This window comes from Musa acuminata, chromosome BXJ3-1 (assembly GCF_036884655.1).
Source record: "Musa acuminata AAA Group cultivar baxijiao chromosome BXJ3-1, Cavendish_Baxijiao_AAA, whole genome shotgun sequence".
Classification (NCBI taxonomy): domain Eukaryota; kingdom Viridiplantae; phylum Streptophyta; class Magnoliopsida; order Zingiberales; family Musaceae; genus Musa; species Musa acuminata.
Genome location: NC_088349.1, coordinates 8,178,666 through 8,200,609, shown reverse-complemented (window position 1 = coordinate 8,200,609; position 21,944 = coordinate 8,178,666). Strand labels below are relative to the sequence as shown.

Genomic DNA, 21,944 nt, shown 5'->3' with positions numbered 1-21,944 from the left:
AGAATCCTTGTGCTGTGGCTTTACACAAACCCACAGCTAGATGTGATCTCAAATACCATAAAAACTTTTGTAATTTATTGTACGATAAACGAGGTTTATTTTATCTTAAAATCAAATCCATTTCGATCAGGTCCAAAAGTAAGTCAAATTGAAAGAGGAATAGTCCAAGTCAAATCAGTGAATAATCCCTAAAAATTACACAAAAAATATAATCTGTAGCAAAAGAACAGAAAAATTAAACATATTATGCCAATGTTGTTATAACGACCAAAGGAAATCCTCCAAATCATGAACTCATAAGTGGAAGAGTTCATGGTGTAGATTGCTTGGACTTGTGATTGTAGCGAAGAACAGAGAAGGTCAAATCAGGATAGAATTCAGGGAGCGCGAAACTCTTGTTCCATTATCCCTGTCATAAATTATCTTAGAAAATACACAAAGCACACGTTCCAGAGAATATTATGATGCTAAATTTATACATGCGTGTAGAGGAAATTTACCAACAGGCACCCTGAACCAGATAGGTACACATATAATCTACTTATGCCGGTTTAATCTACACCTTGAATATAAGAGACCGATTTCATGAGTCCATATTAGAAGAGAAAAGAGTCTTTCACTAGGGAATTCGAAAGCAGAAGATGAAGCAGACCTGTAGATCATTCTGTGCATGCTTGTGCAGAAATGGAACGTCATTAGGTGTCATTTACAGGGTTTTCATCTTCTTCAGGTTTGACAAAGAACTCGATGTAAGCAATACGGCTAAGCTGCTGAATACCACCACTGGTATCACCATGGGAGTGCTGGCCACCTGCTCTTTTAACCGATACCAGATGCTGTATCTTCAGCATCCCTCCCCTCCCAATTGTCACTTTGCTTCCTCTATTGTCCTTCAAAATGCTATTAGGAATGTGTGAAGTTGTAGCACGGAGAAACTTGTACTTGTACCTATGAATTTAACCAATTAAATGTAGAACACTACGTAATTGTCAGGTAATCCAGAAAATACAGTTTACCTGTACGACACACGGTGGTTGCACTGGAATGCAATTAAAAGCTCGGTATTTGCATAATAGGGGAACTCTACCTGTCAGAAGTTTAAATTGTTTGTAAATAAAAATGGGGTTCTCAGCAATGAGGCAAGTTCAAGATAAAGACCTTTTCAAACCTGCAAGTCACCATGACCTTCACCTTTGAGTATAACGGAAGGAGGGTCTGGTTGTAGAACTATTTGGATACTGGAGCCAGGCCATTCAAGATCATCAACTGCTTCCTTTAGTACAGCAGACTAACAATCATGAGGAAGCAGGACGACAATTAGCATCCGAACTGCTTTAGGATTAAAACAATATAGGCCAAGGATAGTGCAATACCCTGACTGTAAATGTGGCATGAACATTTCCGGTAGGCTGAAAATTATAGTCCCATGATATGGTGTCGGGAATCCTTGTTCTAATCTCCGCATAGATGCAAGCATCCGGAGAATCTACTGTCCTACAATGATGAATTTATAGAATTTCAAATTTTACAAAGAATATCAATCAAGCATATCTTCATCATAAAAGTCAAAGCCTATTCTATGAAATGGCAATGATGCATCAGATTAGTGATAATCCATTGAGCATCTAGGAAGAAAACACGTGTGGATACAATATGGAAGCACTGGAACAAGCTATTAAACCTTAAGAATAGCAAGTCAAGATTGACCACAAGCAAAGGCGGATGGGTCGTTTACCTGTGGTTATGGTTCCTGCCATACTTGACAGTTGACACAACCAAAGACAGTTTGCATCACTACCCATTATAATCATTCTCAATGGACTAGTTGATGATAATAAATCAGTGGTCATTAATGTGATTAACCAAAGGAGAGGCAAAAGGGGATTGATCAAAATGGATGGTGAAGGAGGTCATTAGCCCATACCATATTGGATGGAGAAGACAAAAGAGAGAAAAACTGTTGATCCTTGGGATTTAGGTTGAGGTTTCCTCAGACATGAATAAAATTGAAATAGAGCATCCTGCTGTGAACGAAGTTTATAGCTGGACATTTAAAATTGGGAACTACCACTTGTATCGCTTCTTGGCATTCCAATATTGCCTTATGATCTTGGTGTTGCCATAGCATTTTCACAAAAGCACCAAATATTTTCATGGTGAAGACTTCTCCCAACCACAATAGGTCCCAAAATGGAGAAGAATACTCTATACGAGACCATCAAAGTAGATAAAGCATTTTTTACTAAAGAAGTACTATCACTAATAATAATTTTAGGATTTTCTTACTAAATATAGTTGGAAGAATATTCGTTTTAGGAATTTCTTCTGGATTGTTTTTTTAAAAGATATTATGCTAACCTCATATAAAATTTTAAATATATACCAACTCATTTTATTTTATCAAATAATCAACATGGAATTAGGGAATTAATTCTTCACGGCAACAAGCTTCAAAGTCTGTAATCAGTAGATCCATCTTTCATTTCCCAACTAGATAGGAATTATCAACGGGAAAGTATTTATTATTTAGCCAGAAAGACCATTGTATACCAACACATAGGGGTGTTCAAAGAGGTCTGAACCGAACCATTAAGGGTCAAACCAAACCAAACTGCAACAATTTCAGACCTACCTAACCGAACTGGTTCAAAACGAGTCCATCCGGTTCGATTAACCAGTGAACTGGTTTTCAGTTATAAGTAATTTATTTTATATATATATATATATATATATATATATATATATATATATATATATATATATATATATAAAATGGCCCAACAACATAATGCGCGCTCTAAGCTCATTGAATACGAGACACGTCCAAGCATGAATTCAGTGCCGCTGTAGCTCGGGCAAAATCATCGAAAAGAATTGATCTAACACTAACACACATATAGAACAATGTAACCAAACATAGCATAGCTTTCATCATGAATATCAGCACGCTTTCTTGCAGGACAGAATATGTTACATTAGCTATGTTTCACCTCTGTTCAACGGCGATAAGGGTGTTAGAGAAAGAAGGGGTTACAGCGCTAAGTACCATATTTATACAAGTCTCTTAGTTTGCTCGTTCTCTCTTTTGCATAGTAGTATATAATTGATGAATGTGACTCGCATCAAATCTTAAGTGCTTAAATGGATCTCTAGGACAACTACTTATTGCCCTTGGTTCCCTAAATGTCGATCTCTAGGACAACTATAGCGCCATAACAATTTCCCTTGGTTTCCTCGATCTCTAGGACAACTATATATCCCTGCACCTTAATTACAGAGGCTATAGTGCCATAACAATTCTCAAAGTCTATTGCAATGACCAATCGGTTTGATGTAACTCATTTCCCTAAACATAGCAACCCTTGTAACCCACTTGAATGTCGATCTGCCTGCTAAATCAAGAAGATCGGCACCCGATGTGCATACAAACAAAGAACACATACTACTTATTTCACCAATCCAACATCTGCCCATTCAGAATATAGTTACATCATAGAACATGCAAAGGAAAATTTAAACTAAAACACAGGAGCTTACTTCAAAAGAAGCTGCATGTCAGGGCCAGGGTACCGGATTTCGATCACAGGGGCATGTCCAGGGGTAGAAAATGTGTTGAGACAATCGACGAACAGCCCCAAACTCAGCCCAAACCGGGGCCGCCCCTCCGCCGTGTACTCGTACACAAGAAACAGCTGCAAAGATTTCACTTCTTGAATGCAAGAGCACATTTCCCGACGAGAACAAACAAATCGAAACACAAAGAAGGCGGTTCTTTTCACTTAGGGACACAATACCTCGCGCTTTAGGTAGACCTTGGCCTGGAGGCAGCCGGATTCCTCCACGATAAGGACGACGCCGTGCTCCGAGATCTCGACGACGGCATCCTGGTCGCGGTGAACGGGTCAAAGGAAACCCTAAAAGAGAAAGAAGAGATGGGCCGCAACCTGGTGGCGCTTCCATCGGACGGAGGAGAGAGCGTCGACCATGCCCTGGGCGCAGTCGAGCTGGCACACGAGGTCCGGCGCATCGCCGCCCAACCCGGCGTATGAGCTCATCGCCCTCTTCCTCTCCCTTCCCGCCCAAAGCACCAAATTCCAATGGCAAGAATTGGATGCGCGGGCATCAAAAGAGACTCGAGATGGGCTTTTGGGTTGGGTTCGGCCTCAGTCGAGACCCAAATCATACTATGGACCAATCATTATATAGTCAACGAGCACACGCAGTGACGGTGGCCAGCGAAGCAGGAGATAGCAGCACATTGTTCCTCCATATTGTCCCATGATTCCACTGCTTCTGTCTTCCACTTCATGACAGGTTTATAGGGAGGCTGATCGATTCATCGATGCTGATCTATTCATATCCCCCACATGTTTCGGTACTGCATAAAGGTTTTAGTGGCTGTGGGGAACGGTGATCATTTAGTTCTCCACATGTTTTGCATCAGTTTCATTTAGAAGAAGCTTCTTGTGTTCTCCTGTGTCGTGGGAATATACCTGATTCGGTTTCAGACTCACAGTTTCCGACTCCTAAAATCTAACGATCAGAATCGAATCAGATAGGGATTTGTTCCAACGATTTCAATCGTGAAATTATAATTTTGTTAAATAAAAAATATAATTATATTTATATATTTGAGTGTTGCTTGTCATGTGGTAGTTAACACGTGAATAGAACCCGTTGCCAACGCCCGGGAGAGGGTCGTGCGCTGTTCCGCGGTGCCGGGAAGAATGGTAATCTTACAGTCCACGTTGATTCATCGATTTAGGGGTCTTAACGCGAGCACAAATGGCTGGTGCTGTGTCCAAACAAATAAAGTTGAACGGTTAAGATCAAAAGTTACAGTAAGATCAACGGTTTGTTATTATTGTTGTCATCATATCTAATCACCCTCACACCACAGTAACAAGTTCTTTAACCCACGAGGGAAGCCATGAGAGGCATTATTCCCACTACCCAAACGAGTCATTAGCTCTAATACGTCGACCACCTACGGAGCAACAAAAAGGAAAGAAGACTGTAATCCTGGCTTCTTCGCCCGCAGGCTCCTCCTCCTCTTCCTCCTCCTCCTCCTCCTCCTCCTCTCAGCTCGTCTCCAGCTTGGTGAGGAGGGCGTCCCTGAGGCTGTCCTCCGCCTGCAGCCCATCCGGCACTCTCACCACCACATCATGCAGCATCACCTCTTTGACGCTCGACACGCTCGCGTGGTGCACCTGCAGCTCTAGCTCCCGCAGCACCTCCATCAGCTTCGCCGTCGGGTGGCTCACGTTCTCCGTTTGAACCCTGATCATCGCGTCCGGCCCCAGCGACTTCACCTCCACCTCCATCGTCGCTGGCCCTGCCGTCACCACCGACGACGAGGTGGTAGCCGTCGCGGTGCTGCTGGCCATGGCGCCGCAGGGGCGGTTGCTGGCGTCCACCACGTTTATCTCCTTCTTGGCCCTCTTCGAGTCTGCCTCGAGATCCTCCAGCTTGGACTTCAGTTCCTTGATGTAGGAGACGGCGTCGGCTAGCAGGGACGCCTTGTCCATCCTCGACACGTTGGGCACCACCGAGCGCAGCGCGTAGAACCGGTGGTTCAGCTTCTCGCGCCGCTGCCGCTCGGCCTCGACGTGGTTCACCGGCGTCTCTCGCCTGCTGCCGGGCTTCCGCCCCCGCTTCTTGCCTCGGAGGCCCTCCACCGTCTGTCCTCCTTCGGAATCGGAGAACTGCTCCGTGTCGACCGACATCGACGGCCCGGAGACCTCCTTCTTCGAGACTGGGCTCGGCAGAGTCACGACAGGCGCCAGACCGGCGTCGGCCTCGTCGTCGGGAACGGAGAAGATGGCCTTGGCCTGCTGCACCAAGACCCAGTTCTCCCCAACGAGCTCGGAGGAGCCGAGCTCCAGGACGCCCCCAGCCACCGGCACGCACACTATCGTCTCGATCCCGTGAAGCTGTGCCTCGCGGGTTCGGTCGCAGCCGCAAGTCTGGAGCGCATGCGCGCCCGTCAACCAGACGAGCGCCAGCGTGCCGTAGACGCGGGCGGGTACGGCGGCCTCCCCCGCCGCGAAGCACCGTGTGAGGGAAACCACGTAGAACCACTCGGCATCGTCGCCGTCGGTGCAGGCCTCATCGATCAGGACGGCATGGACACCACCGCCGCTGCCGCTCCTCGGTGGGACGCGCCTCCCGTCGAGCTCACGATTGCCGCGGAAATGGCCGTCGCCGAAGGCGAGAAGGTGGTGATCGGGGGAGGCGCGCCAGAAGATGGCGTAAGTCCACCACTCGGGTCGGGAGCCGAGGAGGCACTGCAGCCGGTGCTGAAGAGCGCTAGTAGCCGGCCGGTGAGCAGGGGCGGGGAAAAACGGTGGCAGCGACGGCAGAGAGGGGGGCGGTGGGGGAGGAGGGGAGCAAGACGAGGAGGAGGTGGAGATGATCTCTGCCATTTGCTGGACGGTGCTCGATATCCTCAGCTTCGACCTCCCACAGTCCGCAGCCACGACCATGGTGTCGCATCCAAGGATGTGGGTGGGGATTTAAATGGCCGGGGAAAGAGGCACATAGATAATGATTGATTGCACTGTCGCCATCTTTCCTGTCTTCCTCTTTCATCACCCCACCTCATAAATAGGAAGGGGAGTAAACAGCGAATGCGACGAGGTGATGGCCGTGAAGGGGAGAAAGGTCTGGGGAAGAACGGGGATGACGACGGGCAAAGGATCCTTCCTGTGGGCTTCGGGTGCGGCGAGCAGGGGAGCCATAATTGTGATGGTTGGGCTGTGCCGGGCTTTGTTGGTTTCCACGTAGCTCCTCCTCCTCCTCCGCTCTCTCAGAGTGCGGATCGATTCCTTTTCCCGGACGGGGCGAAGAAACATCGTGGAAGGTGACGGTGACCGTCGGACGGCACGTGCATTTGCCTCTTTGCGTGTTTGTCTGATCCGAATCCAATATGATCTCCACGGAATCTGACCGATGGCTCGAGTTGGGTCAACCGACATGCGGACAGATTCACTTCGATTGATTTATATAGAGAGTTTAGTATTTTGAATCAGTAGTTTTAAGTCAGAATCAGATCGATATTTTGGATTATCAATTAACGAATTGATTATTTAATCAAATTAGATTGTGACAGATCGTATAAAATTAAAACAAGAAGAATAATCAAAATATTAGGATTGAATCTTGATAACGATATTAAGTCATATTGCTATTTTAGTTCCACATAGGATATTAAAAAATATTTAAATTAATTTAGATTTTTTTTTCTTAAAAATATTTTTTTTATTTTTCTCATACTTTTGTGTTATATTCTCATTATCACCTCGGATATCAATCCCATTCTAGAAAATATATTTATTATCATTAACACCATAATCTTTATTGATCGACCAATCAAAGAGGAAGGTTGGGTCAAAGTTGAACGCAATAAGAGTCTAGATAAAGGTCAACATAGCGCAGAGGAAGATTTCGATTGCTCATTCTCGAAGTCTCTTTCTTGATGACAATAAAAATATAGATAAAGATAAATCGAGAGAGTCAAGCGAGAGGAACCATATAATCCCATGAAGCAAAGGAGAAAATGTAACATAGACGAATGATAAGATTTTACAAGGTAAAAACACTCATAATGAAAGAGTAAGACAATAAAATCTTATGGGATAAGCGATAATGTAAAGACTACCGTGATAGGAAGGTAGCGTGATAAAACGACAAAGGCTAAGAATAAAATAATAAAAATAATCATAATATAAAAAATAAATAAATAATTATGTTTTTTGGAAACAGTTATCTAATTAATTTATATGAACTTATACATCTTTTGGATCTTTACAAATACATCAAACATTTAAATAAAAAAATATTAAAATTATCTGACTTAAGGACATACTATAATTAGTTGGAGAGTGTTTCGGGATTACAATCTTGCGTTCCAGTCCACATGGACATCATAAAGTACTTCAGTCGCAATCTGATTGACCACATACGACAGTGATAAAGAGACATCAAGAGGACACGTAGCATTCATCAGAGGTAGCATCTTCACTAGCTTTCATAGATTTCTTCACTAGCTTTCATAGATTCCTAGGCTCCCAGACATCGTTTCCCGGAAGAATCGCAGTCGTCATTCTGCGTCAATCACTGTATATGCTTTCGAGTCTTGTTGCAGAAGAACCATCGTATGCTATTAGCAGGTGGAAGAAGAGAAGGATTAGATTACAAGATGAACGTGAAGTGTGACAGCATCAAAGACCAGAGCGGCTTAACCCAACGGACACATCCTATATACTGAGCACGAACACAGTCGCAGAACTGAGCCCTCCGCACCATCAAGCAGCGGCCTTTCTCGCCTTCTTCGCCGCTGGGGACCTGATCGACTTGGGCTGCTTCGGCTTCGGAGCAGCGGCCTTCTTTGCCTTCTTCGCGGTACCTGCATAAGCTTTCCTCTTGGTAGCCTCCCTTGGCTTCCTCGCTTCCCGTTCAGGCTGCTGCTTCTTCTCCATCTTCTTCGTCTCGCCATTCTTTCCGGCCTCCGACAGATTGAATGAAGCCTTTACCTTCACAAGCTTCCCCTTTGCCGTGAAGTTCCTCAGCTGGACCGCCAAGACCTTCTTGTAGTTCTGCGGCAGCACTCCCTTGTGCTTCTCCTCCATGAACTTGGCGATCGCGTAGGGGCTCGATCCGGTCTTGTCGTTAAGGGCAACGATGGCCTCCTTGATCATCTAATTAGCCGACAAAAGGAAAAAATCGAATCTTGCACGCATGTAGCATCAAATCGGAGAACAAAAGCCCAGAAAGGCGATAGCTTTCTCCTCACCTGGAAATAAGGCGGGTGAGACGGGGCGGAAGGCTTGGAACCCGTGCGCTTCTTATCCTTGGGGGATTTCGGGACCTTCGCCTTCTTCTCCTTCGCCGGCTTTTCCTCTGTGAGCTTCGGCACCTCCTCGGTGGCGACCTCAGCTCCGTCCTCGGTGGACATGGCTCGAGAAGCTTCCACACACTTCACGACTACGTTCTTCCGTGTTACTCTAATTGGGCGAGGGGGACTGTGATTTGGTGGGGAGCTTTTATAGTCGTGCAAAACAGGGGACCGACGGCTATGATTGGCGGCGAGGGGAGGCACACGGATCAGATCCTTTGCTACCGCATCTCAGCCGTCCATTTTTACAATGGACAGCAGAGAGGGAAGGCAATCGCTTAGCTGTCGGGCGCCCGTGTCTCCAGCCGGACGTTGCAAGGCTGGCGGATAAGGCTGACGTAAGAAAATGGTGGATTAGTTGGATCAAAGATGTAGCAATGGAATTCGAAGAAACCAGTGGGCGTCTCTGAATCATTTTTAGTATTACTCATTTTATTAATATTCCTTTCTTAGGTTAAGATTAAAAGTTACTTTAATTTTTACACAAATAATTGCTTCCAATCACTTTATAATTCGAATATCATCTTAATTTGTAAGTGACTAAAAGTTGATAAAGCAATTAAATAGAATATTAATAATAGGAGGATTCATTTACATAGTTAACACAACCCTACAGGTGTTATTTTAAATAGATCATACTTAATATTATTGTCTCGAGTTAATCACATGGAATGTCAAACTAATATTTGAATTCTTAACTTGTTAGCAATCAAATCAATATCGATAGTAAAAAAAATATGAATTATAAATGGTTTTTTTTTTCTTTTGCTAGCCTGAGTTTTGAGAAACATGTGGCATAATACACTTACAAACAGGCCTTCTTCATTGGGAAGGAGTAGAGAGAGTCTCTGTGGCATATCGACAAAGGAAATAACAATATGTTACCTTTCATTCGATCATGGAGTAATAATACTTAGGAGCTTTTTGAGCCTTCTTGAGATGCTTTATATATTCGGAATGCAGCAAAACACATTGTCATGTTGCCAAGAACTGTCAATGCAGCTTGAAGAGCCACCAGTATCTGCAAGGAGCTCAAACTGATCATGAAATAGAATAAATAGGCCTCCTCAAAATAAGAAACATGTGTTTGCATACCAGTGTTTTATGCATTTTAGAGAGCATTCAAGATGGGGTTTAGTGATTTTTTGTGAACATGTTTGGATCACATCTGGGATGCTATGACTATTCCATCATCATAACCATGCTTTTCGACACACATGGCAAAGTAGCATACATATTTTAGTTATCATTTACGTGATTTTAGAACATTCCCTAAGGGTCAGATCTGTTTACATGTATCTGCACTATAAAATAAAATCAGGTAAAATATAATAAACTATAGGTATATGATGAATCTTTAATAAGAAATATCATGTTTTAGAACACATCTAAAACTCTGACGATTCCATCATAAGCATGCTTTTTAACACATGAACATGACACAAACATCAAATATACCATCAGAACAGAAGTCAAATTGATGGGACAAACTGTTTTAGCACTCATTTAAAGTATGCGACAAACATAATTTTAATTAACATTTACAGTCTTTTAATACACTTCCTAGAGGTCGATCTATGCGAGCCATATACATGAGTTTGGAAGGGATCTCTGGTACATGCATCTGGACTATAATATAAAATTAGGTAAAATATACAATGAATCTTTGAAAAGTGGTTCCTGAATTTGTATACTTCAAAGAGATTAAAGTCCTTATTAATAATTACTTCTGTAAGAATATAATTAAAAGATCGCACCTCATTAGAGCTGTGATATTGTGTTAGCAAAATGATCATACCTCAAGGGACTCTGCATTATAAAAGAAATGCCATGTGCATGCACAAAGTGCTCCTCCAAGAAGTGGAACCTGGATAACAGGGATAAGTCAGTTTCAACTCAGACCCCAAAGTTTCTAATATCCTAAATTAATCTCACAGCTTATGAGACCTAGCAATTATTGATGATATTTCCAACAAAATAACAAGAACCAACACGATGCATAAGTCTACCAAAAATCCTAGAGTACCTCCTGCCTGCTGCCTTTCCCAGTTCTTTTAACCTGAAAGGCAGCAAGTGGTCTCATTTGGTGTTGCCTCTCCAATCTGATGTACACAGATGATTAATCATGGGCATAGAGTAATGAAAACAGGCAAAACCTTGAAATGTCTAGCACAGTGCAAAACTTGAAAGAAGCTGTTGTTGTTCTTAGCTAGGAGGGGTGTCGACATGGTCAGTTCATCTGGTTTGATAGTTTATATAATTCCTAGGTTCTCTGGTTAGTGCAACCCCAGATTTAACTCTTTTCACCCGGTCTTGCCACACATTATGATCAACACGGGTGCGGAGTCTCCTAATATGACATCCCTAACTAGCCAACAAATGATGACATCAAATCTTAAAAAGACAAAATATCTTTGCAGATATTTATAACCTTTGTCAATATGAGAAATATTTCACAACAATCATATGGTCATATGTGAACCCCATATCACCTGAATCCCGATGAATTTACTCTAACTATGTGCGGTGAAGGCCAAGATACTATGTAAATAGATCACCTATTTAGCTACAAACAAATACTCTCTCTTGCTACATAAAACACTCATTATTCCGCTCTTGGGTCGGTTCTAACTTGAGCGTCGAAAGATATTTAACATCTCGAGTTAGTTCTAACTCAAGCATTGGGGATCTCCTCGAGTTCGTCCCTAACACCAGTTTTACATGAATACGAGACATTTTGCACATTGGGCTCAAAGAATGGTAACAACACATCTTGCTTGGAAAGCAGGTTAAATGGGGATCGACATATTGGGCCGTCGAAAAGACGAACATTGTCTAGTAAATATAGGTGGGAAAATTATGCAGGTTGATTGGATAATCATCATCCACTAATATATATTTCTGTTGGGCAAACTATCTTCTGCACTATATCTATAGGTAGCATATTAATCCAATGAAGCAGGAGTTACAAGGAACTGCGACAACACACACCAATCGGCCTATCGAACCATGTATGTAAAAGCCTATCATCAAGATTAGGGATTTCTCAAGGTTAAAAAGGACTGTGAAATCCTCACAAGTATAAGCCAAAGCCAGATCTTTTGCTTACCATTCCCCAGGTGAGACCTTTCCAGGTCTGGAAACCGGATTTCTCCCCGTACTGCCACACCAACACCATCGCGATGACCCTTCCGACCAAAGAATCGCGGAACACCAAGATCAATATCAAGATCAGGGAAAGAACAGAGGGGATCGAGGGAGGAAGTCACCATTCAATGACGCTGGAGACGTGGACGGCCCAGGTGGGCAACGAGAGCGCGTTCTCAGGCTCTCGGAGGGCGGCAAGCGCCAAGACGGGAGCGTCGACCGGCAGCGCCTGCGCCGACGCCGCCATGACGAGGGCTGCGGTTCCGCCCGCAACCAACGCCGCCGCCGCCGAGGGCAAGTTCCGCCGCTCCTCACGCCTGGTAGGCGACGCCGCCGAAGAAGCAGAGGAGGAGCCACCACGTGGTGCAGGAATTAGTGATGATGACCATGGTGAAGAAGAAGAAGAAGAAGAAGAAGAAGAAGGGGGTTTATGGTACGCTATCGACATGGCTGTGGCCATTGCGGCTCCAGTCTGAGAACGGTTGGCCCTTAATTGGGATGTCGTCTTATATCGAATTCTATTTCCTTCTCTTCTTTTATGGTCTTTTTCCAGGAGATTTAAAGTGGGCCCAGATATAAATAATGGTTCCAGACATAACTCATGAGGCCCTAAATTTAATTCGATCAACTCCCAAATCCCATACTCAAACCTACAAAATTGAGGTTTCTACTAAGACTCAAATATGAGATCATATAATAATTCATTAAAACCAAAAAGTTATAAAAATGTCAACAAGCCTAGTTGGTGAAAAACTATATAAGAAAAAGCTTTGGACCTCCTAATGATACAAAAAAAAAAAGAGAGTAAATCTTTTAAGCTGCAATCTGAGGCCAATTTGATTCAGTTTGAGAACAACATAATATCTGCAGAAAGTTTGATTATACAGCAAAAGCTACTTGGCTTTGTCTCTTCTCAATCCAGTATTCTTTTTTTTTTTCCCTACTTTCATGCCAAAACCATGCTGTAGTTTCAGTACATGCTGCCAATAGGTAAGAAACTAAACAATATGACTCATAAACTAAATTATGTCATAACAAGACCAAAAATGATTATATGTCAATGAACATCCCCCATCCTACCAGTAGAAACAAAAATCTTGAATCTACATCTGCAGCTTAACGAGGAGAATATGCACAATCTACTAGAAAAGCCAATTCAACTTTAACAAGAAGTGAACAGGTACAGAAGATTCTAAACTATCATCTAATACCCATAGCAAGAAGATTGTCGCACCAGCCAGCTGTGGAGGTTAAAAGCCGCATCAAACTGTATATTTCAATAATGTCCTTAGTATTTCAACACCACCCTTTATCTCCACCTCTCCAAGTTTGATTCTTGCGACGGTGTCCTAACTTTGGTTGCATGTTGAAGTCCAGAGATGACATGCTGACTGCCGAACTACAACATCCTCACACTACAAAAACATTTGAAGTCACTTAAATTTATTAAAAGTGATGCCTGAAGAGGTGAGTTTTGAAACATCAGTAACTTAATTGCTTTTGGTAATTTTCTGTATTCTTTCCATAACTGTAGGAACATCTTTCTCTGTCAATGTCGTGAAGCAACATCTGAACCATCCAGGTTCGATACAGTGGCATGATGACCCAGGTGTCACATTGACCTTGGCCACATTCAGCAGATTATCCCAGAGCTTAAGCTCCCCTTTCTCACTATATGGTCGAATAAACATGCTCATGTCTGCCCAACAATAGAATCCACCACTGCTACTGGCACACTTGATACCCAACTGTTTCAGTCCGTCAACAAATAAGGCATGCATGTCATGTAGTCTCGCTCTGTTCACTGCAAGATATTCTGAGATGAATTTTCTATCTGAGAGCATTGAGATAAGCAACCGTTGGGTAGGAGCTGAAATGGATGAAAACCTTGCCAGCTTTGATGCAGCAGCCAGGACATTTTCATTGTAAGAGTAGATGACTCCAACCCTAAAGCCTGGAACAGCAAGGTCTTTTGACAGTCCATATATTATATGGACCCTGCTCTTGTCAAAGCTTTCTGCATCTAGAACCTCGGCCACACTTACAAACTTATCACTCCCATATGTCGATCCAGCAAATATTTCATCAGAAATCAGATGTATGTTTTTTTCCATAACAAAGTCCAGAAGGCCACATAGTGTCTCCCGATCTATAAGACTACCAACTGGATTGGAGGGGTTAGAAACAAGAACAGCACGAACCTTCATGCCTCGCTTCTTTACTTGGTTGTATGCTAGTTCAAGGGCAGCAATACTTATGCTAAAGTTATCGGTGCTTCGGCATGGAACAGGAATAAGCTCTACACCAGTTCGCCACTTGATATCCCTGTCCCACCTGCATTGGGTGCTTGTTAATTTTGTATACTATCTTGACTCGTAAAAAATTGATCACTCAGTTAGAGTAAAAACTAATAGTCACCCAGGGTAATAAGGTGATGGAACAAGAAAAGCATCTCCAGGGTCAGCCAGACAGAAGCCTAGTGTCTCAACAGCAGGAGTGGCACCTGCAGTTAATACAACGTGTGACGGATTGAATGAAACTGACCCCTGCATGACTTGACCCATGAATTCAGCAACAGCCTGTTGAAAAAGCAATGAAGAACATTCAGGTGCTTTTGAATTTATATGACAGTAAATAAAACAAATCAGATTAGCAATTCATCACCTAATTAAAAACAAAAAATGATTTCAAGTCAGAAATGAAATCAGACAAAGTGGTGCTCTTGCAAACTGGAATAGAATTGGGAAAAAATCTCAGTAGACTGAAGGAATTAGTAACGGATGCCACTTATCTAAGACGTGAGTGAATAACTCAAGCAAATTCCACATGCAAGGAACCAGCATGGCCCATTACTTAGGCAGAAGCAGAAAAACCTATGAATCACCATAATGGACAAGGATGTGTTATGCACGGAATGCATTTTTATTAAGTTATCTCACAAATGTTCTCCATGGGAGGAAATGTCTCTCAAAAAAGTCAAAATTATCAACTAAATCTCAATATATAAGCCTAAATACAAGAATATTTCAGTCGATAATACGAGATAATATCACACTTCTTGAAGATGAAATGATAGATGAACAATGAAGATCATGTAGGCTGATTTTCTTTCAGCTATAGTTCTTAGTATCCACCAAACTTATAGTCAAGATTTCCAGAGAGGAAAATTCTAGATGTAACCTTGTGAGAACAACATAGCTTTGTAATCAAACTTGATGTTCCACATAAAAAGATGAGCAACTTTGGACATACAAGATCTTGAGTGAGTTACCTGAAGACAATGGTTTTTTCGTTCTTGTAGCAAATATATTCACTAGTTAATCACAGCAAACTACCAAATCCATAATTATGCTCCACCCAATGCAAGAAGTACATTTGAAATTAAAATACAAGGTAAATTAATTAAAATTTGTATGTCATAGTTACATATAAATTCGCAATTCTCGCTTGAATTTGTAAGTGTAAAATACAAGAACCATTATTTCCAAGCTAACGTCAAAAAAACTTCAACCTTTCTTATCGTGTTAAAAAAATCAGAAGTGGATATGATCATAGTATTTTCTCTGTTATGAAACTAATGAAATGGAAGGTATGAAAGATCCATTGCGACAAAATAAGAAACGTCAATTTGGAAATAGATTTGAAGCATCTAACATGCAGTTATAGACATTGCCTTATAACTACGAATGAGTTGTTAAATCCAATTCCACACATTAAGCATCATCAGGTTAATAAAAGGTAAAATATAATACAAAACAAGAATCAACATAATGTATCTATCAGTGAAAGTGTCTCCAAGATGGATCTTTAATAATGTTGTCTTCTCTTGCCTTTTGCCATGATGCTGTTCTGCCTTTTTAGTCATAAAATCAAGTATCTATATAAGCAAATAATTAAGCGTACAATCTCTTGGTATAATAATAAAAAGTATGCTTCGCTTAGGGATTTTCAAAAGTATGTTGTCTTCATTTTGATCTATGGAAATATCAGAAAAAATACATAGATCAAAATGAATAAACATGCACACACCCAAAATCAGCTTCTTGTACAACAAATAGGCAGGCAGACTTCATCAGTGCAAAAGGTCCACAAAATTGAACAGACAAAACCAAGACTAAGCTGGAGAAGAAGGACAATATCGTCACAACCATCCGTAGATGCCATGTCACAATACATTAGGGCATAAATTTGTATCTAGTTTTTTTTCTACACATAATAACAAAACAAGGAAGTCTTGACAAGGACTGAATTGATGGACATGAAAAAGAATCATAAACAGGTCATATACTGAGGTGTTCTAAATTGCTTCTCCTGTTGGTATTTGCATCATAAATCTTATTCAAATATTATTCTGAACCAGTGGCAATACAGACTCTAAGAGCGTGCACCAAGAAATGAGATCGAAAGATGTAGAAAACAAAAGGGAGAAAAGTTTCACTCACCGTCTTCAAATCCATTGATCCATCATAAGGCTGATACGTTGCCAATCCCTGGATACTCAACTCTTCCTCCTCGTCATCCAACAGCAATGACTCCTTCCAATTCTTGACCAACCAATCTTGAATTATATCCAATGACAACTGTGCCAAAAACAAGCACCAAATCTTTCATATCGCCCATTGACATAGCAGGAAGCAAAGGAATGGAGGATCACACACCCTATTCTCTGCCAGCCCAAGCAGAAGGAAGCCCTGGGGATTGGTCGAGCGATTGTAGGGGTCATCGGCGCACCTCTTCAACCCGACGTAGTAGGGGTTGTCGTCGTCCCTGACGACGGCGGTGCCGCGCGAGGAGAGGCGTGCTGGGCCAAAGGAGCCCCGGGGAGAGAGGAGGCCCCTCGAGAGCGACCGAGGGATGGAGGCGAGCTCGGGCAGGTTGGAGCCGGAGGCAGAGGAAGGGGGCGGCGGGGAAGAGGAGGAGGGCCGGTTGCGGCGGAGGTAGAACTGGAGGAAGTAGAAGAGGGCGCAGGGGATGAGGGAACCGAGGACGAGGCCGCCCCTCCCCTGCACCACGGCCTGGAGGGGGACTATGACGCGCATGGCTGCCTTTATCGATCGCTGGCGTGCGACCGTCCTCCTCCGCCTGGTCCTTCCTCCTCTAGCACACGGATCCCAGCCGTGTCGTCGGCGGGCGGCGGCGGCCGCGTCTTCGCTTACGGGCCCAGGCAAGCAGAGGCGCGCTGTTTATCCTGAGGTAGGGGTAGGGGTTGGAGTTGCCGAATGCGTGCCGCCTACTTCTGCTTATGTGTGGGTGTGAGAGAGAGAGGCGATATGGATTTGTTTTGAACCTTTCCTCCCCTTCAAATAATCATTATTTTATTTATAATTATTAGAACAAATTTTAGTTATTATCAATCAACACAATACATTAAAATGTATCCATCCAAGCCTTATTCAAGCTAACGTTTGGGCCAATCGGACCCAAATTCGATCAGATTTGATCGATCGCTCATAAATTACAATCGATTATTTATGGAAATGATTGTATATATGTCACGGAAAATTAATATTGGATCAGAGATGCTATCAAGTCATCGGTGAGGTTTGTGTGGTAGGCGTACCAGTGGCACGTCAATTCTAAGTCTTAGATTCATTTTCTGATTTTTGTGATGCACAACAATATCTAGCTAACACATGTCACTATGATGCGTGTGTGTTGTCTTTTATGGCATTGGTATCATATATGGGTCATAAGCTCATCATAAATATCACTATGTTATGCATAAAATAAATAAATGATAAATTCTCGAGTAAAGTTTATTTTTTATTTTTTATTATAAATAGACCCGGTTTATTTTGAATTGAAATCGAACTGGCCGCAACTAAATTGGCCTCAGACGATTCATTTCGGTTCCGTTAGTATAACAAATTATTTTCAAATATTCAAAATAAATCAAATAAAGATTTATATAGGGTTGGTATAACATAAATAAAAAATTCCTATAAAAAAGAAAATAAATAACAAATTATGTAGTACAATAATCAATATTAAATCTTTGTTTGTCGGTGGACGGTTATAACAGACAAAAAAAATTTAAATTTAAATATGAATATAATAAGAAAGAAAAAAAGGTAAAACAAAATATAACTTTTAACCTTAAGTAAATTAGTATCATCATGAGAATAATATTTTAGATGTGTTTGTTGAGCAGCGACTGGGCTGAGTCACAAAGGGAGGGACGGGCGTTCCGGCTCGCCCGCATCGACGTAGCCTCATCTCCTCTACGCCTTCCCCCCGGCGGGAATCCTTCGCCCTCGTCTCCGCCTCTTCCCTTAATCGCGAGCACGTCACGATCGGATCAGGCATCGCCTCGCCAGCGTCTTCGATTTGATCCTCGGGTTAAGCATACGTCTCAAGTAAGATTCGCGGTGCTTGTACCTGATAGTCGTCCCCAACCCTAGCTCGAATCATATTCTTCCTAAACATTAGGATGTTTTGTTTGACCAGAAATCTCTGATCGCAGGCATGCTCCCAATTCTGCTTTCTTCAATCAGCGGTTGAAGAATGTGCGGAGCGAAACAGGGTTTTAGCTGGAGGGACAAATGTCGGCAACGCAAGTTTACATTCAGGTAGTGTGATCTTTTGTTCATCTTATAATCAAGTGTTAGTATTCGATGCCGAATTCTAGTTGTTCTTATTTACCTGGTCTTGTTTTGCTTTCTAGAGTTACATGATGAGGCATAATTTTCTGAAAAGAGGCTGAATTCCTTGCATGTAATGTCGCTTGATCCAAAAATCTTTCAAGGGCAGTCCATAATGCACATATTACCAAAGAATTGCAGATACATCTAAAGCGACAGTAGACATGTGATTTGACAATGAAGTTCTCATCCTTTTTCTGGGTATTCTTTTACTTGCTGTCATGTGTGTGCTATATATATGTGGAAAAAGTTTTGGATTTCTCATGTTTGGAAGGATAACTTAGAAACTGATACATTGACTCATTAAATATTATATGCATTTATAAGGATTATCTTGGTTTAGTTACAGAAGCTTGCATGAGACATTAGATCATGTTTGTTACTGAGAACTCTGTTCTTTTTGTCTTGGAAGCCAACGAGACATCTAAGTAGGTTTGATCATTCATTTTTCTAGTAGGTTTACTTAAACACTTCTTTCAAAACTTTTCAAGACTAAAAGATCAACATAGGTGAAAGTAATTGCAAATTGAGATTATTAGAACAGAGCTTATTTAAAATGCATACCAACAGGTTCGAAAGTGAAAAACTAATAAGCCATTCAGTGGAAAGGATAAGAAAAAATATAATTGTTGTTAACATCAGGAGCACCTAACACTGCATGCTGATTACATGAGCCTGCTTCTTTGTTTTAAGGCCATTTTCCGATTTCTTGCTAAAGGAAGTAGGTGAGTTTCTAAAACCAAGATGTATTATCCACAAATTTAACTTGATGAAGGCTAATAACTAATAATCTGAATTTACGTACTACAAAACAATTAGTCTAATCACAACCTAAAAACACTGGATCTGTTATTCTAGAGTCCAAGAGCACATGTATGCATTGTTTAGAAAGCCTTTTTGCAACTATCACACACTGAAATCAGAAAAGAATCCGTTGGTTTTTCTTCTTTGTAAAAGATAACACAATTTTTTTATTGAACTGCACTTGCTTGTTTCAGGAGGTATTGCTGCAGTATAGCACTATAATGAATCTAATTTCTGGTAATAGAGTAGGAATCCATGTCAAACAATGATAGTGTCAAAGTGGCACTTTGTTGCATGAGGTCAAGAACTTACATTTTATGTAATTTCTCCTTGGCAACTGCATGTAACATCTGCAGCTTGTTATGTCTCTTGTGGTTACCTGTAGATTCCAGCAACCGTATTCGCAAAGGAGAGTATTTTGCCTCCATTTTCTTGGATTCCAGGAATTCTATGCTACAAAACTCTCACACTGTTCTTACTGGGCAGGTACACTGTTCTTCTAGGCTGAGAATAAACTCATTGTTCTGCTGACAAGTATCATGATATTTTGTGCCCTAAGATCAATTATGAGCTCGAACAACAGGTGTACAATCTTTTTACCTGCTACAATATTACATTGGAGATATTAGAAGGATATATCTATTAGGCTAATTGTTCAGATTCAATTTCTTCTATTAGAACACTGACATTTCGTCCAGGTGAACCCATGCAAATACAGTCATCGTGGATTCCAACAATGGTGGGTGAAAGCACCACTGGGAAAGGTACGCATCCACCGTCCACCGAAATGATTCTTGTTCTGAGTCAGTTACCACTAGACACGTGTCTTTTTTCGAGTAGTGCCTACTTGTCACCATCATGGGGCCACCGCCGTCTCCACTCCTATTCCCCACACGACGGACAAGATGGTGGCCCGCGAGCACGGTCCGCGGAGCCCATTTTGACCAGATTCCACCGCAGCCCTCCCACACACACACACAGGAGGGACCACCACCGATCCGTCATCCATCAGACTCGGATTAGAAAAGGGGGACTAAAATAGCTTAGAGTTAAAAGACAGTATCCCTCACGTGCGCACGTGCACGCCTCCCTGTTACCCAGAAAGTTAGGCAGAGAAAAAGAGAGAAAAGCATTTTATGTCAAATTCTACCTTCTTTTGTTCCCTCCCTCTCCTAATAATAACAAAAGAAAATAGAGTTAGGAAAAAGGAAGAGGAAGAAGCCTAATCTTCGTCTTCCGACTCCGTCAGCGGCTCCTCCTCTTCGTCATCGTCGTCGTCCCCGGCGCCTCCCATCAGTTGTAGCTCCTGCTTCTTTCCCTCTGTAAAAGTAACCGCTTGTTCTCCCGTCCTCGGCACGCTACCGCCTGCAGCAACGGCGACGCCGAGGCCCGGCATGGCGCTCGGATACATGGCTGCCGCCGCCGTCACGGGGTCCGGTCCAGCGAGATTGATGACCTGCGATCCGGCCGGGAACGCCCATATCTGCGCCTGACCCGACGGCTCAGCCGCTGCGGTTGGCTGCGGCAGCATCCACAGCGCCCCCGGTGGCAACACTCTCGCGACGCTGGAAGCGGCGGTGCCGCCTCTCACCGCCCACATCGGCACAATTCCCGTCGGAGCGATCGGCGCCAGTCCCGTCGACATGGACATGGGATCTTGAACCGGGTAGAACGCCGTGACCGTGTTGCCGCCAGCGACCCCCGCCGTCGCTCGCATTGGCGAGAGCTTCTTCCGCCTCTTTGCGGCGGACTCCTCCCCGGAGGTGGAGGTCAGCGGTGCGGAGGAGGAGGCTGCTTCGGTAGGGATCTTGATTGCGCCGTCGACCACGGTGGCGATGGCCGGAACGGTGCCGGTTCCCGTAGCTGCGATGATCGCTGGCTCCGCATGCTGCAGGAGCCAGCGGATGGTCTCCCCGTCCGACTTGTGACCAAGCTCGCGGGTGAGCTGGAAGATCCGTGCGGCGCACGCCGCCGGCATTCGGATGCGCCGCCCTCGTCCCTCCACTTTGGTGTGCCTGTCCTTCGTCCTCCCTGAGGGTCGCCGCAGGATCGGCATCGCGCCTATCCCCAGCAACTCCATGGGCTCCGGCTTCGGGGCGATCCGCCGGTGTAACGTCACGGCCACGCTTCCAACAGCGGAGCCGTCGACTCCTCTTCCTCCACTGCTCGCTCCGTGGACGCCACCGTCGTCGTCCTCTCCCTTCGGCGACGAATCCATGGCGGAAACGCAAGTCTCAGTGTGGGCGGCGATGTGGGACTGGGAGGAGAGAGAACAAAGCCCTCCACGGTGAGCCCACCCATCCTTTTATTCGCTGGTCTCGTGTGAGCCCAGTGTGGGTGGATCGGACGGCTGTTGAAGGCGGTACACCGACCGCCCACTTCACTGCTCGTGTGGTGGGCCGTCCGATGCGTAGAAGGGTCCAACGCCTTCGAGGCATCGGTTTGTGGTGGGGCCA

General features: G+C 43.4%; 6 protein-coding genes across 7 annotated transcripts; all 6 read right to left on the bottom strand.

Moving 5' to 3' along the window:
* Nucleotides 1-368: 368 nt before the first annotated feature.
* On the bottom strand, nt 369-4,077 carry LOC135628275 (uncharacterized). The gene is made up of 7 exons (XM_065134881.1): nt 3,945-4,077; nt 3,795-3,884; nt 3,538-3,692; nt 1,374-1,494; nt 1,169-1,288; nt 1,017-1,087; nt 369-948 (listed from the first exon to the last, which is right to left on the bottom strand). Exons 1-7 carry the CDS (start codon nt 4,053-4,055, stop codon nt 696-698), a joined length of 921 nt encoding a protein of 306 aa, XP_064990953.1. The 5' UTR covers nt 4,056-4,077; the 3' UTR covers nt 369-695.
* A 770-nt stretch (nt 4,078-4,847) lies between these two features.
* On the bottom strand, nt 4,848-6,682 carry LOC135628265 (transcription factor MYC3-like). The gene has a single exon (XM_065134867.1). It carries the CDS (start codon nt 6,483-6,485, stop codon nt 5,082-5,084), a length of 1,404 nt encoding a protein of 467 aa, XP_064990939.1. The 5' UTR covers nt 6,486-6,682; the 3' UTR covers nt 4,848-5,081.
* Nucleotides 6,683-8,079: 1,397 nt separating this feature from the next.
* Nucleotides 8,080-8,956, bottom strand: LOC135629325 (histone H1-like). The gene is made up of 2 exons (XM_065136530.1): nt 8,795-8,956; nt 8,080-8,699 (listed from the first exon to the last, which is right to left on the bottom strand). The coding sequence occupies exons 1-2, from the start codon at nt 8,954-8,956 to the stop codon at nt 8,307-8,309; spliced, it is 555 nt and encodes a 184-aa protein (XP_064992602.1). The 3' UTR covers nt 8,080-8,306.
* A 136-nt stretch (nt 8,957-9,092) lies between these two features.
* Nucleotides 9,093-12,899, bottom strand: LOC135629324 (uncharacterized). 2 transcript variants are annotated; one of them, XM_065136529.1, is made up of 5 exons: nt 12,166-12,899; nt 12,006-12,084; nt 10,695-10,763; nt 9,782-9,917; nt 9,093-9,229 (listed from the first exon to the last, which is right to left on the bottom strand). In XM_065136529.1, exons 1-4 carry the CDS (start codon nt 12,501-12,503, stop codon nt 9,810-9,812), a joined length of 594 nt encoding a protein of 197 aa, XP_064992601.1. In that variant the 5' UTR covers nt 12,504-12,899; the 3' UTR covers nt 9,093-9,229; nt 9,782-9,809. The 2 variants fall into 2 exon arrangements, with proteins under 2 accessions (XP_064992601.1, XP_064992600.1); XM_065136528.1 differs by lacking the exon at nt 9,093-9,229 and having other exon boundaries at nt 9,635-9,917.
* Nucleotides 12,900-13,051: 152 nt separating this feature from the next.
* LOC135629322 (1-aminocyclopropane-1-carboxylate synthase 6-like) lies at nt 13,052-17,304 on the bottom strand. Its single transcript, XM_065136526.1, has 4 exons — nt 16,702-17,304; nt 16,486-16,623; nt 14,462-14,622; nt 13,052-14,377 (listed from the first exon to the last, which is right to left on the bottom strand). Exons 1-4 carry the CDS (start codon nt 17,080-17,082, stop codon nt 13,534-13,536), a joined length of 1,524 nt encoding a protein of 507 aa, XP_064992598.1. The 5' UTR covers nt 17,083-17,304; the 3' UTR covers nt 13,052-13,533.
* A 2,655-nt stretch (nt 17,305-19,959) lies between these two features.
* Nucleotides 19,960-21,870, bottom strand: LOC135629435 (transcription factor PCF2-like). The gene has a single exon (XM_065136779.1). It carries the CDS (start codon nt 21,704-21,706, stop codon nt 20,711-20,713), a length of 996 nt encoding a protein of 331 aa, XP_064992851.1. The 5' UTR covers nt 21,707-21,870; the 3' UTR covers nt 19,960-20,710.
* Nucleotides 21,871-21,944: the final 74 nt, after the last annotated feature.

Bases quoted from the DNA above. Each gene is read 5' to 3' on its own strand.
- LOC135628275 (XM_065134881.1), bottom strand. From the start codon at position 4,055: ATGAGCTCATACGCCGGGTTGGGCGGCGATGCGCCGGACCTCGTGTGC. The intron at 3,693-3,794 runs GTATTGTGTCCC...AAATCTTTGCAG, and splicing joins AGGTCTACCTAAAGCGCGAG to CTGTTTCTTGTGTACGAGTA. The intron at 1,088-1,168 runs GTTTGAAAAGGT...AACTTCTGACAG, and splicing joins AAGGTCATGGTGACTTGCAG to GTAGAGTTCCCCTATTATGC.
- LOC135628265 (XM_065134867.1), bottom strand. From the start codon at position 6,485: ATGGTCGTGGCTGCGGACTGTGGGAGGTCGAAGCTGAGGATATCGAGC.
- LOC135629325 (XM_065136530.1), bottom strand. From the start codon at position 8,956: ATGTCCACCGAGGACGGAGCTGAGGTCGCCACCGAGGAGGTGCCGAAG. The intron at 8,700-8,794 runs GTGAGGAGAAAG...TCGGCTAATTAG, and splicing joins CTCACCCGCCTTATTTCCAG to ATGATCAAGGAGGCCATCGT.
- LOC135629324 (XM_065136529.1), bottom strand. From the start codon at position 12,503: ATGGCCACAGCCATGTCGATAGCGTACCATAAACCCCCTTCTTCTTCT. The intron at 12,085-12,165 runs GTGACTTCCTCC...TTTGGTCGGAAG, and splicing joins GTCTCCAGCGTCATTGAATG to GGTCATCGCGATGGTGTTGG. The intron at 10,764-12,005 runs GTAAGCAAAAGA...CCTGTTATCCAG, and splicing joins AAGGTCTCACCTGGGGAATG to GTTCCACTTCTTGGAGGAGC.
- LOC135629322 (XM_065136526.1), bottom strand. From the start codon at position 17,082: ATGCGCGTCATAGTCCCCCTCCAGGCCGTGGTGCAGGGGAGGGGCGGC. The intron at 16,624-16,701 runs GTGTGTGATCCT...TTTTTGGCACAG, and splicing joins TTGGGCTGGCAGAGAATAGG to TTGTCATTGGATATAATTCA. The intron at 14,623-16,485 runs GTGAGTGAAACT...CTTTTTCAACAG, and splicing joins GATCAATGGATTTGAAGACG to GCTGTTGCTGAATTCATGGG.
- LOC135629435 (XM_065136779.1), bottom strand. From the start codon at position 21,706: ATGGATTCGTCGCCGAAGGGAGAGGACGACGACGGTGGCGTCCACGGA.